The 14851-nt window shown below is 41.0% G+C and overlaps 1 protein-coding gene across 1 annotated transcript in view; it reads left to right on the forward strand.

Annotated features, from left to right (window-relative positions):
* Positions 1–14851, forward strand: part of faf1 (Fas (TNFRSF6) associated factor 1) — a 55312-nt gene that overhangs the window by 21204 nt on the left and 19257 nt on the right. Inside the window, exons 9-13 of the mRNA XM_072389558.1 lie at positions 7174–7269; positions 7363–7486; positions 7585–7648; positions 7777–7858; positions 14097–14251. Coding sequence (XP_072245659.1) covers positions 7174–7269; positions 7363–7486; positions 7585–7648; positions 7777–7858; positions 14097–14251 — 521 coding nt within the window. The remainder of the gene's footprint in view (positions 1–7173; positions 7270–7362; positions 7487–7584; positions 7649–7776; positions 7859–14096; positions 14252–14851) is intronic.

The raw sequence follows: 14851 nt of genomic DNA on the forward strand, positions 1-14851 counted from the left end.
TTGAGAAGCTGCTAGGTACACATTCCTGTGTTAACCCCTAGCTAACATTTTCCTTATAGATCTATTCGATCAGTGTTTGGTTTGGAATATTAGCGTTGTCTTTGCTTCTTTTATTTATTTTTGAATCCATACATTGTCACTTGTGACCTTTGCTGGTGTGCAATTGTGATTGATAAGAACGAAGCGTTTTATTTATACAGTATTGCGGTGAATAGAGTCTATTCTATCTATTTCTCATTATTCATATTTCAAAAACACTGGTTGAACAATAACAGCACCTGACTTGAAGGTAAGCTTTTAAGAATAACATGAAAAGCAAACGCATAAAACCCATTAATGCGCATTGATAGGCAAAGATAAAAGCTTATGTATCCTTTTTGCCGTGCAGACAACTTTTAGCTTTATTTTGGTCCACAACAGTTCAGCTCAGAGAAGCCAAATTGAAAGCCAGTAACCACAAAACAAGCCCTATCCTGCTATGATGCAGATTTATCATTGTTAGCATCATCTTTGTAGACTTCCAGTTATATGATCAGCAAACATCCTGGGATTGCTGCAGAAATGCAAATCTCTCTGCAAATCTTGACACATTGTGGGCATCTGAGGCAACGGCGGACCTTGGTTTTGAATAAGCAGGCTCCTGTAATACAGCAATGAATTAGACATGCAGCAACGGGACACCGTTTACTCTTTTGACTTTCTTGTGTATACTAATCGAGGAATAGAGCTACAAACACAACAGACATTACAACAAACTGAGTACAGCACATTAGGTGTGTCTACTTGCAGAGGATTGAACCAGTAATATGTGCTTCTCGGGGCAAAATAAGTGATGAAAAAAAATCTTAAAACTGTTGTAATCAGATTAATTACTTTTTAAAGAAAAATATACAATATGTGAAACCCTTTTACATTTCTTCTGTGATCTGAAATATTCTGCAAATGCTATTAATGTTTCCCCCAAAATGTATTTTTTATACGATAAGACAAACTCTTATCTTCCCACAAGGGAATATTCCAGATCTTTTTTTATTATTCCCACAGTTTTGACAAAACAGCTCTTTTGGCCTGAGAACTTGCAACACATGCTTGTGTTTGAATCCCGTCACTAAGCAGATCTCACGCACGTGGATATTTTCTTATGCTTATCTAATGTTTTTTTTTCTTTTTGTCACCGCTGGACTTCAGCTCATTGCTGTACGTATAATGGGCCAAGATCGTGCATAGATTTGAGGCCATTGTCACATCATGGGCTCAGTCGCTCCCTGGCTGACAAACATCTGCAGTGTCTGTTTTTCCCTCTATGAGGAGATATTAAAAAAAGAATAGAGAAGAGAGAGACAGAAGTGCAATAATGGCCCCTGCTCTAGCCATAGCCCTCTTATTGAAACGTCTGAAGGTATTAACAGAGAAAGCCCAGGGCTTGGCTGGCCTCGGCGATGGGTAGGGAGCCAGTGTTAGTGTCTAGCTCATTAGCCCAGTCTCATCTCTCGGGGTTTGGGCCAATAAACATGGCAGCCACAGGCCCGCAGATTACTTTTAGCTCTGCACACTATCCCACTTACAGTTGAATCGATGATGACTTAACTCCGCTTTGCCTTCAATTGTGTGATATCGCCGTGGTTACCCGTCCGCTTAAAGTTGTGCGTTTTGTTTTTTGCGCGTATTCACATTTGTGCATTTGTGAACTCGCCCTTCATCGAGCACACACGCTTCCTTATGCAGCTTATTGAACCTGGGATTGTCACTCCTCTGCCTGAGCTGCATCTGTAGCACCAAATTTTGGAAACTTTGCCTTGAAAATGTTTGAATCAGCTCCACCGAACTGTTACTTTACCAGATTTGCTTGATAAGAAATGAATGATTGAACAAATGCTGCATCCAGTTTAGTCCTTTGTCTGAGTTTCAAGGAATGGCACAGATGGTATTTGTTAAAAATATGTATTTCATAGAAAGGCACCAAAACTGTGCTGTTGCATTGGTAAATTATTATTCTAATTACTCTCATTATTAGAGTAAATTTTTTTCTTTTTCGTAAAGTCGTTTTCTGCAGACACAAAGAGATTTTTTTTTTTCTTTTTCTTTGTATCCTAATTCATCTACAAGCTCATAGTTTAAGTTTCTTCTGTGAGTTGTTCTTTTGTTCTGAGAAAGTTTTCTGAGTTGGTGTGATGTTAGTTTAATTATGTCAGGTATTGTCCAAGTGAAAGAAAATACTTTGTTCGAAAGAAAATCTCACCTCTCAGAGAAACCGGTAGTTACGTTGCGTCACCCCTCCAGGCACTGTCCGCTCAGAGTGTTTCATTGTGTATTGTGCTTTGAATTATTCAAGGCCTGGTGGAGAATTGAAATTGGATCAGGATGCATAATGCTCAAATGGCACCGGACAACAGAACAGTTTATTGAGTGCACTCTTATTGTGGGGGGTGTTGGAGGGGGAAGAAATTGAGTATGAAGGGAAATGGATGCAGTAGCAGCGTCTGGGTGATGCTCATTTCAAGCAGACAGATTATCTTGACCTGAAACAGTAAATCATTTGAATATAAAACGAGGCTGTGAGATTGGATTTTTCTTTTGGAGCATCAGTGAAATGTCTTAAACCCGAATGTGACATTTCCCCAAAGCACATTTGACAGTGCAGCTGTCTATGACTTGATAAGCTCTTTTTTAATTTTTTTTTTTTCCTCGTGAAAATCTTTAGTTGCCATTCCAACATCCCCTCTTTTCTGGATTCACTAGAAGACAGTTTGTAATATATTCTAGAGTAGCCAACAAGGGGATCATGAGAGAAAGCTCGCCGTCCTTGTGTGACTGTTTGTTTTAGCATTTGTTTTTCATTTTCTCTGGGTTTACTGCATCACAACAGCCTTGATAGTACTGGAAAAAGTTCCCAGTCAGAGGAAAGTATGTTGGACTTTGCAATAGTTAAAACTTGGTGGAATTTGTTTTACTCCAAGTAGATTAAAACAAATACTCTGGCATTATTTGCAAACACCATGATGTAGCTCTGCCTTCAAATTCCTCTTGATTCTCGTGGCTTTGGCAAAGCTGCTCCGAACAGTGCTGAGGATGATGACAGAGGTCTTTGCAACAGCTGATTTGAGAGGCCAACGGGACGACAACATCCTCTGCTGTTGGAAATGCACTGATCTCCTCTCGTCTTCTCCGGAGACTCTCTGCTTTGCCCAAGCAATTCAGCTTGGAGAATTTCCAAAAGAGGCCTCCTCTCATTGGAGCTGGTTTGATAGGCAGCGCTTCCTCCACACCTGTTGGCGTGATTGACAGCCAGTGGGACATCCTTATTGCAGCCCCTCTTCCCTGCACCCCTCTTAGCCAGTAATTGCTGACATTTATGCAGTGTTTCATGGTGTTTGCTAATGTATTAATGCCGAGGAGCTTCAGAGGTGCCTTGCCTTGTAGGGCAGCACCTCCCTCCATATCCCAGCTGGCATTAATGGAATCTTTCTCTACCTGATCGGGGGCCTATGAAACCAAGGGTTTATTGAGCGGGGCCTGTTGGTTTCCGTAGCAACAGAGCTCAGCACTAAGCTCCGGCAGACACCCCCCCCCCCCCCCCTCTCTCTTGTGCAATTGCCCTTCTTCAGGTGACATTCAGAACTGAGGTAGCCTGTCTGACTCATTTTCTCTCTTCTAATTTGCTTTCTGTGAAGCTCCCTTATTGGAGAGATATTTTGTCTCCATGTATCTTCAGTCAGGCACAAAGTAGCCTCAAGACAACAACTATTAAGAGTGGATCTCATTCTGCCCGTCCTCTTTTTTTTTTTTTTCCTCTCAAGTCTTAGTGCAAACATGTGAAAAACTATTTCTCGCCCGTATTGTTTCCCCCTCTATTTTCCCCATCCCTTGTCTCCCTCTTCTCTCGCTGTTCTTCCCCTGCTCCATAAATTACATAGTGGAGGAAGGTGGTTTACTGTGGTTGTGGTTGCTTTCGGTGCAGCTGTCAGTGGTAATTATCTCACACTCGCAGCCAGACACCTAATCCAAACACTGCCTACATGAGAAAAGAAAAAATGAAACACGGAGAGAATGGAGGGAGAGAAAGGAAGAAAAAGGGGGGAAAAAAGGGAGAAAAAAAAAAGGGGTTGAAGAGGAGATAGACAGGAGGGTTGGGGTAAAAGAGAGAGAAAATTCTTTCCCTGTATCAGCCCCTGAATGCTTAGAGCCTCAATGCAAGTGTTAATTAAAAGAATCCAAAAAAGAGGAGCCAGTTCCTTTTGTGTGGAGATGTGGGAGAGGGTCATTGGGGGGGTTAACCTCATCCCCCCAGACCTCGTGCCCTGCGGCGCTTCAACCTTGTTTCCACGTTTTACCACTGAGCTGCCAAGCTGCACTTGTGTACCTCAACGTTGGTAGAAGCCATCAGGTCAAAGGGAGGAAGAGGACTGAGAGGCACTCAACTCATTTTCCCCTCCTTTTCACCTCTTCTCCTTGCATCAATGTCAGCCCAAACCCTTCAGGCTGTCTTTTAGAGGGGAAGTGATCAACTTTATTTATACACTTATTAGGTCTTCAGACAAGAGCCTCTCATTGTGAGTAGTGGGGGTAAAGGGTTTATTGGGATCCTCTCAGCGGTCGCAGTTAGGATTCTCACGTTTGATAGCCGCTCGATTAGAAGGACTTGGGACTATTCCTTTAAATTTTTCAGGTTCAGACTTTGTATGTCTGTCTTTGGCCCAATAACTACAACTGTGTGGGTATTCAACTCTGGCCAAAGCTTTCTTGTACTCATTAAGAGCTGATGCAACACAAGAGTATGCCCTGTTACACGTATAGAGGGCGCTTTAAGTCTTGGTGGGTTAAGTAAGCGTTGTTTTAATTTTTTTTTCTTTTCTTTCTTCTGGAAATCAGAATCTATTACTAACCTTTTTTGTTCACTTTTAAAAAGATAAAAGTTTTTCGCCCGTTTATTTGCAAAGCTCTGGCTTTCTGTTATGAACGACAAATGAATTCAATAAACATTTCAGCAGTACTCAGCTTATTAGAGTTAAGTTACATGAGCAAAGGCGAAGCAATTGGTTAAGTGTTCTTCGTAGGTGTTCCTGGGTGCTCAGTCGTCCTCGCTGTGACACTTGCATGCTATTCATTGTCAAGAAAACACTTGCGACTAATCGGTGGCACGTAAGAAACGCAATCCGTTTCTTTCTGTAACCTTTGCATATATGTGTCTGCCAGTGGCTCAGTACATTAAGCCTTGACAACAGGAGGTACTCTTGCGATAAGATGGGAGGAATTCTTGCAAAGAAAGCCGATGTGTCCACTTTGAATGTGTTTCTTCAGTGGTGATGTCATCCTCGGTTTGTGTAGTTTCAATATTGCAAGGCAGACCAGCCAGTGTGCTTAATACAACACAGAGGAGGAATACTCATTAAGATATTATTCTTTCTCCAATGTCATGGGAGATGCTGGGTTTCTCATATATCCTCTCTTTTGTTGCTGGGCTGGTGGGAATTTGAAACACGGCGGTCAATATTAGAAGCGGTTTCTGTATATCCACAGTCGACCATCTGAAGGCTTCAATAAACGGTTGTTTGCCTCGCCAGGATCATTGTGACGGAGTTAATTTTCTCAGTTTAGCAGAAAAAACACTGTATAAACAAACTCGCATAGGAATCGTTAGATTTTAGATTTATTTTGTCTATTTGTGTCTATTTCACAGGAAAAGCAGTGGATTAAATAGTTTTTTTTAAATAGTTTTTTTTTTTGGCCAATCTAGTGAGTTGATTATCACATAGATGCAAAAATCCCAAAGTTTCTGTATCAGCATATAATACATCATATATATATATATATATAGCTGTAAGCATGTCGGTGCAACTAGCTTCAGTGTGTTCACATATATATATATATATATATATATATATATATATATATATATATATATATATATATATATATATATATGTGAACACACTGAAGCTAGTTGCACCGACATGCTTACAGCTAGGCCACCTTTGTGCAAATATTTTTACATGTTTAGGTCTTTTAGCTGCTGCTAACTTACTTTCTAATGCTCAGAGGACAAAGCAAGCGTGACAGACATAATGAACAGCTGGATACTTCGTCAGATACTTGGTTCTTATCAGTGCCAAGCGGACCGCAGAGCATTTGAGTCCATGTTGCTGACAAGGCCCAGTGGTTACACTGTTCTGTCCCGCTGTAGAAGGTGAGGTCTGCGCAGGGAATCTCTGTTCTCGAGAGAAGCACCCTTCAGTTTGTGTAGCTCTTTTCAGGCTCAGTTTGGCGTTGCATGTAATCGTCTCTTGATTCAACCACGTCCAGCTGTTCTTTGTGTGTCATAGCGCCTGACAATAGAGCAGATCACAGGACCTCTGCAGGGGACGAGCAGCTTCTCTGCCTCTTATCACACCCAGCTTGCCTGCCCTGCCTCTCCTCTGTTTAGAAGTGCACTCTCCCAGAAAAGTCTTTGCATCTGGGCTTTCTGATGGGCCCTTAACGATTGGTCAGTGAATATATTGTTGCATTATTCTAAAGTATCTATACATTCAAGCAGACGTGAATAGATGATGACCAACATTGCTTTTAATAGTCATTGTTGACAGGAAGAAAAAAAAAAAGGTGTCTTCATTGTCAAAAAAAAGTTGTCATTTAGATGTTTTTAATCATTCATATGTTACAACAAAAGGCTTCTTTTGGTCTCTGACTACATCCTAAAACAGCCTTTACTTATATTGTTGATATCCCCCGGGGTCTGAGCCAGGAGACACTAGCTTTAATGAGTCCCTGCTGAACACCGACATTTTCAGTCCTGGCTTTGAATTTGAGAGCTCATTAGTCAGGCACTCTTTAACTATAACTACAGCCACACTGGCTGCAACTGCAGGTGTTCAGAAAACTCATCTTGGTCTCCCCTCATTTGAGAGACAAGCAAGTCTTTGTTTTAGAATCATAAAGTATGTCATCATACAGGCTCTGCATCTGCTGCCTGGGGACGCTCAGCTCATATAGGGCATTTGAGAAGGTACACTTTTAGGTTTGAGTTATTATTGTGCCATCAATCGTGCTTAATTTAAATCGATGGCTGCTTTTGATATGGAGACTCGGCTGTCGATCAGATATAGTCGGTATGTATTGAAAAGCCTAGCTGCTCAGTAGACGAGACTTATTGTTTCTTTTTTTTCCCCTGTTTTTCAGATGACGTTGGCTCTCTCTGGGATCAGCTATCCCTGCCATCACCTCAGTGTTTGTCGAAGGTCCTCACCAGCCAACGCCCAGGAACCCACAGAAGAGGTATATAGGACATAATGAAGTCATCAGACCTGTGCATTACTTTCCCTGTGGGCATTGTGTGTACACTTGTGGATGAATAATGAATGTTTACAGTGCGCAGATGTCCATATGATCAGCGACAGTGAGGGGGATGAGTTTGAAGATGCATCAGAATTTGGTGTGGACGACTCGGAGATGTTTGGAATGAGCTCGTCAGGCTGTCGGAAGTCCCCTATGAGTATATAAAATAAGTCATTTAGAGCATATTCTAGCTCTGTCTGTCACAAACACATCCAAAGTTTGACCACGTTGTTGTTTTTTTTTTATGCCTTGCAGTGCCAGAGAATAGTGAGAACGAAGCGGATGCCTTACTTCACTTTACTGCTGAATTTTCTTCAAGGTGGGCAGTATATCAGATGCTGATTCAAAGGACCTTCAAATGATATGGTTGGACTGTAATAATGTGTTAAACAGTTTGACTGAACAGTTAGCCTGTTAAGAGTGTGTGTGTGTGTGTGTGTTCTGTAGGTATGGAGAGACCCACCCAATGTTCTTCATTGGGACTTTGGAGGCAGCATCTCAAGAGGCCTTTTATGGCAAAGCCAGAGATGTAAGTGAACTGTTGGACCGTTTAGAGCCTCACAGGAGCATTTTTAATATACTGAGGTATGGTTTCTGCAATCGTATAGTTCTGTGTACCTTTTTTTTTTATTTTAAACACTTTCAGCGTTTGCCCGGCAGGTCCTTTAGCTCTGACGTCATCCCCACTCCATGCAGTCCAGTCTCTTCTCAGTTGAACAGTTTTCTTAGCTAAAGATAACATGGAGAAGGAATACAAACTGAACAGGATGTTATTCATTCTCTGCGTGTCGAGGGAGTCACTGCGTTAGTCATATCTGTTATTTCATTACTGAGTTGGTGGGAATGAAAAACACAATAGTCAGTAATATAGCAAATGTTATTATATGGCTAGTTTTGTCTTTAACAGGCCATGTCATTTATAAAGACCAATCAATTTAAACACATTTAAAACCGCGTTGACATGAAATATAATAGGGAGGGTGATAACTTGTCACTGCCTTGGATTAGTCTTTGCTGACAAGATCTGGTAGTTGCAAGATTATTGCCTCTGACAGAGAATGCAGAAAAAAAGAGCCTCTAAGTTTTATTTAGAATAAATGATCATGTCTCGGGTCACAGTTAAGCTACCAACCCAGCTCTTTTTTTTTTTAAATTAAAAAAAAAAATGGGGCTGTGGACTAAATGCCAGGTGGCAGCATCTGTAATAGATTTTTCCGCAATTAGAAATGTCATCGAAACGTGACAAAATCTCAGTAGAAGCCCAATAATCTGTGCCATGCTTGAACAATGCAACATTAAGGTAAAAAGAGTCTGAAACCAACAATGCGCCGGGCACCACAAGAGAACTTTGATGGATTCCTGCACATCCCTTTCACGTAATTTGTGGTTATTTGATTAAAAAGTCGGCCATGTAACACATTGACATAATTTTATCGAGCCGTGCATTTAGTTTTCACCCTGACAGCTGAGGCTTTATTTTTTAGCTGTCCACTTTCCCCTCTTGTTTTCCAGCTTTTGTCCTTTTAAGGACGCTTGTATCAACTGACAGCTTGTGTGGATTACAGCCTTATTAGACAGTGAGGACACAGCAAGATGTTTGGTGGGGGGGGGGGGGTTCAGATCACCAGGCACACAAAGAGGGAGGGTGATGGAGATGACAGAAAGGGCATGTTTTGAGGACCATTATATGAAATGAGAAGAAGGAGCAAAGTGTAAGTTGAAATAAGTCATTTGATAGGGAGGATTACAGCCGTGTGATTTTGCAGGAAAGGGGCAATAGATGGAAAGAGTGTGAAATAAACAGATATGGAAAAAAAACTAAACAACTAAAGAGAAGCTTGGCATCTTGCCTGTTTCTCGGCTGATCTCTTTCTGTAAGCCAGCAATATGGCTGATGTCTCTGGTGTTCACTCGCTGCGTACTGTACCACCGCGCAGCGAAGCAGAAAAGAGGTATTCATTTTCAGTGTTTTGTTTTATTCTCGGTCAGCTTGATCTTGCCTGCCAACTCTCCTGTTGTGGTTAAAATTGCTTTAGGGATGCTTTAGGGAGACCTTTCATGAAAACAGAAGCTACTCTGCGTTTGTCATATTTTGTCAGAAGCAGCCAACAACGGGCCAAAATACGCTGCTTTCCGCGGTCTTCCTACTCAGTAGCAGATGTGTCCAAATTACACCAACTTCTCCCCCATCTATTCAGCCGTCCTACTCGTCCTCAGCTTTTTTTTTTTTCTTCGGTTTGAAAAGGAATCTGGTATTTGTGTCCATATCATAGAAACAGCTTACTTCATTAGGGGATATCAGAACGGGGCAGATTTGGCTGAAGGAAGGACAACTCCGTGGATTTATAAACACAAGAATCAGTCTCATTCTCTCATAGCCTGGGAGAGGATAATCACTAAGCAAAACACTACATTTGATGAAGTGTTTCTGAAGGTGTGTGTTGTGGGGCACTGTTGAGATAGACTCAATCCATCCTTAATGAAACTGCTTTGGGCTGCAGAGCTGAGCTGAGCTGAACCCTCTTGGGGATCATTGGTTAGTCAGAGCGTTCTGAGAGATAGGCCACCCATCACCAACCACGATCCTCACTAAATCCCCATCAACGCCGTGGTTAATCACTCTAACCCCTCTCTCCTTTGCTCTCCACTCCTCTCTCCTGTCTGCCACACACAAAGACACATCAAAATTCATAGCCTTGCTGGAGTGGGGAGTTCAGGGATTTATTGCTGCCAAGTATCCACTTTAAATCCCAGCAATAGCCCTGCAGAGTTGAAAGAAAAGAGCAGCAGTCAGTCGGCGTGGCATATGGCACTGAGATGCACGGGTATCTGTCAGATCTAGAACTATAAATTGCATACAACACTCACAAGTTATTGATTGGACGTTAATTTAATCGTCTTCATGCAGAAATTGATAAGTTGGAATCAGAAACTGCAGGAAATTAAGGTAAAGGTATTATTATGTGGTCATCTTATCTCTGTCGAGCATCACCACATAATCGGGTGATTCCAAAGGTAAAAGGTGGTGTCTGTTATGTTTTTTTTTCTTTTGTCCTTTAGGTTCTGTGCTTTAGCTCGTTCAATTTTCAAATGAATGGTGGCTGCTGTTTTAAATGTAGAATCTCAGTTTATATTTCATTATGTGTAGGCCTATCATTAAAGAACTTTACATGAGATATAGCCCTTTTAAGACTTTATGCCAAATTTGAATTGTTCGGTGGTAATTGTTTGACGTGGCTGACCGGGACTCTTTCTGAATGATGGAAAGAGGAACAATGACCAGCAGCACCCCACCTCATCTGTCAAACACCGTGATCCCCTTATTATGGATTTATGGTATGGCTACAAATACGACTGATGCAGTGGCATTGCTTAAGGGTTTTATTGCTAATGGAGGCAACAGGTCAATGCAGCGTTATGCAGGTATTTTGCATTCTCAAATTCAGCCACATATCAAGTGAGACCCTCGGCTTCAGCTACGGTGGTTGAAGGTGGTCGTAGGAAAGGTCCAGATGAAGTTTTGCAAAGAGGGCCCAAAATACAAAAGTCGGTGGTGTTTATGAGTCACAGACTTAAAGAAGTTTTGATTGTAAACCAAATCATTTGAGCTCTTGATTTGAAAGCATTTGCTTTTCTGGACTGCCTGCTGTTCCGTCCATCTTTGTCTCTCTGTATATGTCATATTAGTTGGTCTCCCCTGACTCTGTTAAACATACTGCATTTGTGGTTGCTTATCCGGAAAACGATTCCACTTAAGTCCCTCTTGAGTCCTTTTTCATTGGAAAACTGCACGTTAGTGTCACAATCATATTATTTATATTTTTTTTTATCTTTGCTATTGCTTTTCTGAATTTCCCCCCTCTGGGGGATGAATAAAGTGTTTTTCTATTCTATTTCTATTCTGTTCTTTAAGTTACAGCTGATAAACGATGACAGAAAGATGAGGCTCAGCACTCAGAAAATGTTCCATTGGACCTTATAGGATACCAAAACATTATCATTTGATATTTTGGTTTTATTAATATTATATCTCCCTTTCTTTGTAGAGCGCCTTCACAGCTGAGGGTGTGACTTGATGTCGAATGACATGGGGTATTCGAAGGTGTGGGTAGGATTAGTTTGGTTGCATTGTGGTTTTTCATTGTGGGTTTTCAGCAGTAAGTTGCCTCCTGTATTATGCGCACTGTATTTTTCGTGCCACTTTGAAAGAGGCCACTAAAGGAGCATGTACATAAAATGATGAAAGCCAGTATAGCACACAAGGAGTAAATCTAGAGAGATTTAAGACTCATTCTTTACCGCAGCAAGTCTGTGTAGAAAACTGCATTTTCATTCATCGTGGCCAAAGAGAATATCTGTTTCTGAAGGGCTGTTTTCATCGAGTTGTGGAATATTTTTCCTTCTAAGTAAGCAGTCAAAACCACTGCACAGCCCATTTCACCATTGTAGGTTTGTGTGGAAAGCATGTAGAGAATTTTGAGAAAACACCAATTTAAAGAGGGCATTTTCCCCTAAATTTAACACTTTATTGTAATGTCCAGTACTGACTGGCAAGGTAGCAGGTTAATGAATATTTTCATGACAAGTGACTACGTTTTTAAGTAAGAATCTGGTTCATATTGCTTTATCCTAATTATTTTAAGGTTATTGTGACATTATGCAAGCTCTGTCTGTCACTGATGCCTCTCTTCCCTTATACTTCAAGCAGAATAGTTTTAATGACTTGAGAAAGTGCCACAGATGGTGTCAGATGCTAGTTGCTGTTGCTATATATATATATATATATATATATGTGTGTATATATAATATTTAAATGCCATTCCTCATTAGGGGCCGTAAGTGTTTCTGTAAGCTCCACCCAGACTTTTTACTACATTCAGTTGATATTATTAAGGAACTTCTTACACGAAGAGTGAAGATCTAAACCAGAGGGATATCTGTGGATTTATATCCCAGTATTTGGAAACTAACACTTCTGTTCCTTTGAACAGATAGTGCTCACAAACGGTAACAAACAGCTCTGTAATTGTCTCTGTTCAATTTTTCCTGGATTTACTGTTGGTCTGACTGTATCTGGAGGTAAGGCCAAGCAATCAAGTCGAGAAGAGATTGCCAAGTACATCATATAAGAGGACACCACAGCACAAGACGGTTATTTCGGTTTTCAGTAAAGAACTTTAAATGTAATTTTTTTAAATGACTCAAACTCTCACCAGTCTATATTGTGAGTGAGAGGAGCTTTGATCGCGCTGCTCTGCTGTGTGAAATCTTTAGTCTTTTACATGCACAAAGCAAGCTTGGATTTAGGTGAACAGGTGTGAAGAAGGGCTATGGGGTCACTATCTACCTCAGGTTGGACCTAGTAATTTAGCTGAACGAGGGATTTGCTCCTCCCTGCTAAGACGAGCAACACAAAAGATCTCACTTGAAAGCAGAGAGGGAACAGAGGGGTACGGACAGTTTAACTAAGATGAAGGAGTTCAGTTGGCCAAAATGCCTACTTTGATTTGTCTTTACACTTGCTCTAATTGAGCATGCATGTGTGTGACTCTAAATCCTTCACTTGTGGGTTCATAGTTAAGTTTGTGCATGTGTGTCGGGACACTGGTGTTTGAGTGCGTTTCATTGTTTTGTTGTTTTTTTTTTTTGGTTTTTTTTTTTTCCCGTCTTGTAAAAATCTCACTATCCTCACACTCATTCCTCCCTTAAGACTGAATTTGCTTGTCTTCTCAGCATGAGTGTTTAATCTTTTCAGGCTGTTGAATCGGCCCAGTGAATGAGTCCCCAGCTCCTTCTCTCTAGGAGCCCTGGAGATTATTCTAAAGCACTAATCGTTGAGCAAACACAGCAGTGCTCTCCCATTCCTATTCTACACAGGGCCACAGTATAGCACAACTTCTTCTTTCACTTCCCTTCACATTTTACGCCCTGTGTAGATTTTTTTTTTTTTGCTTTTTGGCGTACGTAGCCTAGATTAATGTTCCTGAGAAACGGACCCCTCAGCTCCCCCGTCACAGCCGTAGCTAAAATTAACCAAGCGGATACTGAGAATTTCTCCTGTTTTTCTTTTTATATAAAGAGAAGTGACATGTAATTTAAAGAGCATTATTTCCAACATTGTCCCCTGGAACCCTTTATGTTTGCGGGTGTGTTTGTTTTTTAATTAGTTTGTCAGTAGGGAAAATCTCGCAGGCTTATATGATGGTGTCAATATCCTTGGATTTGGAGCTTCGTCAATATTGTCTGGCCTTGCTGCTACTAACCTGAACAGGCTGCTGGCATTTGGTATAAAATAAATAGAGTGATTTGTCTGTTTTGTTTTCTCCATATCTTCGTCGCCTCCAAAAGAAGTTTTATTTACTCCGCTCTCCATTTTGATTTTGTATGATATTTGCTTTTTTGTAAGCTGTGGCCTCGCTGAGGTCTGTTCGAAGTTCTGTTAGTCCTTCACTCGGTCGTCTTGTCTCTTCACGTTCAAGTAAAGTGTCTTTTCAGCGATTAGACACCCAAATGAGATTTAATTGAGTTATTTCAGGGGTCCATTTTCGAGTGTTTGCGTTTTAGTCGATCATCAAACTTGCACTTTGTACATTTAATCTAAGAGTTTGTTTTCTGCATGTTTAACAAAAGTCTTCACACCACAGCCACGAGGCTGTTTTTTTGTTTTGCGTCACTTAACAATTAATCATCTTCCAATTAACAAATAACATGGGGTCAAAATGGCAAATGTCCCGAGGGACTCATCTGTTCTCTGTATATTTCCACAGAGAAAGCTGCTTGCTATCTACCTCCACAATGACGACAGTGTTCTCAGCAACGTCTTCTGCTCCCAAATGATGTGCGCCGACTCCATTGTCTCCTACCTGAGCCAGAATTTCATCACATGGGCCTGGGACGTCACTAAAGAAGCTAACAAAGCCAGGTACAGCATCAGTTGAATTATTTTCTCTTCCATACAGGCCCTTTATTTAACCTCATATGGCAGGTTTGGCATCAATTGGGACACATTTTAGGGCTAAAATAGTTTTTAAGGATTTTGTTTAGTAACTGCCTTGAAATACTGCTTTTGTTTGAGATCGTACCAAACAAATACGGATTTAACTTGGGCATCAGTTTTTAGTTGTTCTTCGTGCCACACTGATCTTGGACTGATCTGAAATTGTGTTTCACAGTTTTATGAGCTTTTAGTGTTCAGAAAGGTTTTCAAAATGTATCTCACTGTGAGCAGAGCTGGATTGTGAGCTACGGGCTTTGTCTATCACCAGAATGGTCTGGGAAGCAGTCTGGAATGGCTGCCATCTCATCTTTGTGTCACGGAGATGTGGTTTCCATCGGTGGCCTTAAAACCTCCGTCTGTCCCGAGTTTCTTTCTTTTCTTCCATCAAATTTTCCATCAAGTCTTGGGACTGTTTAACAATGCCATTTCAGTGTATACAGTAGGCATTTAGAAGATAATCTGAACATGCCAGTGTACGGAACCTCATTTTCACACATGAGCGACATTTTAAAACCCATTTGACAT

This window comes from Leuresthes tenuis, unplaced genomic scaffold (assembly GCF_036924035.1).
Source record: "Leuresthes tenuis unplaced genomic scaffold, fLeuTen1.0.hap1 SCAF_7, whole genome shotgun sequence".
In the NCBI taxonomy this organism is placed as follows: domain Eukaryota; kingdom Metazoa; phylum Chordata; class Actinopteri; order Atheriniformes; family Atherinopsidae; genus Leuresthes; species Leuresthes tenuis.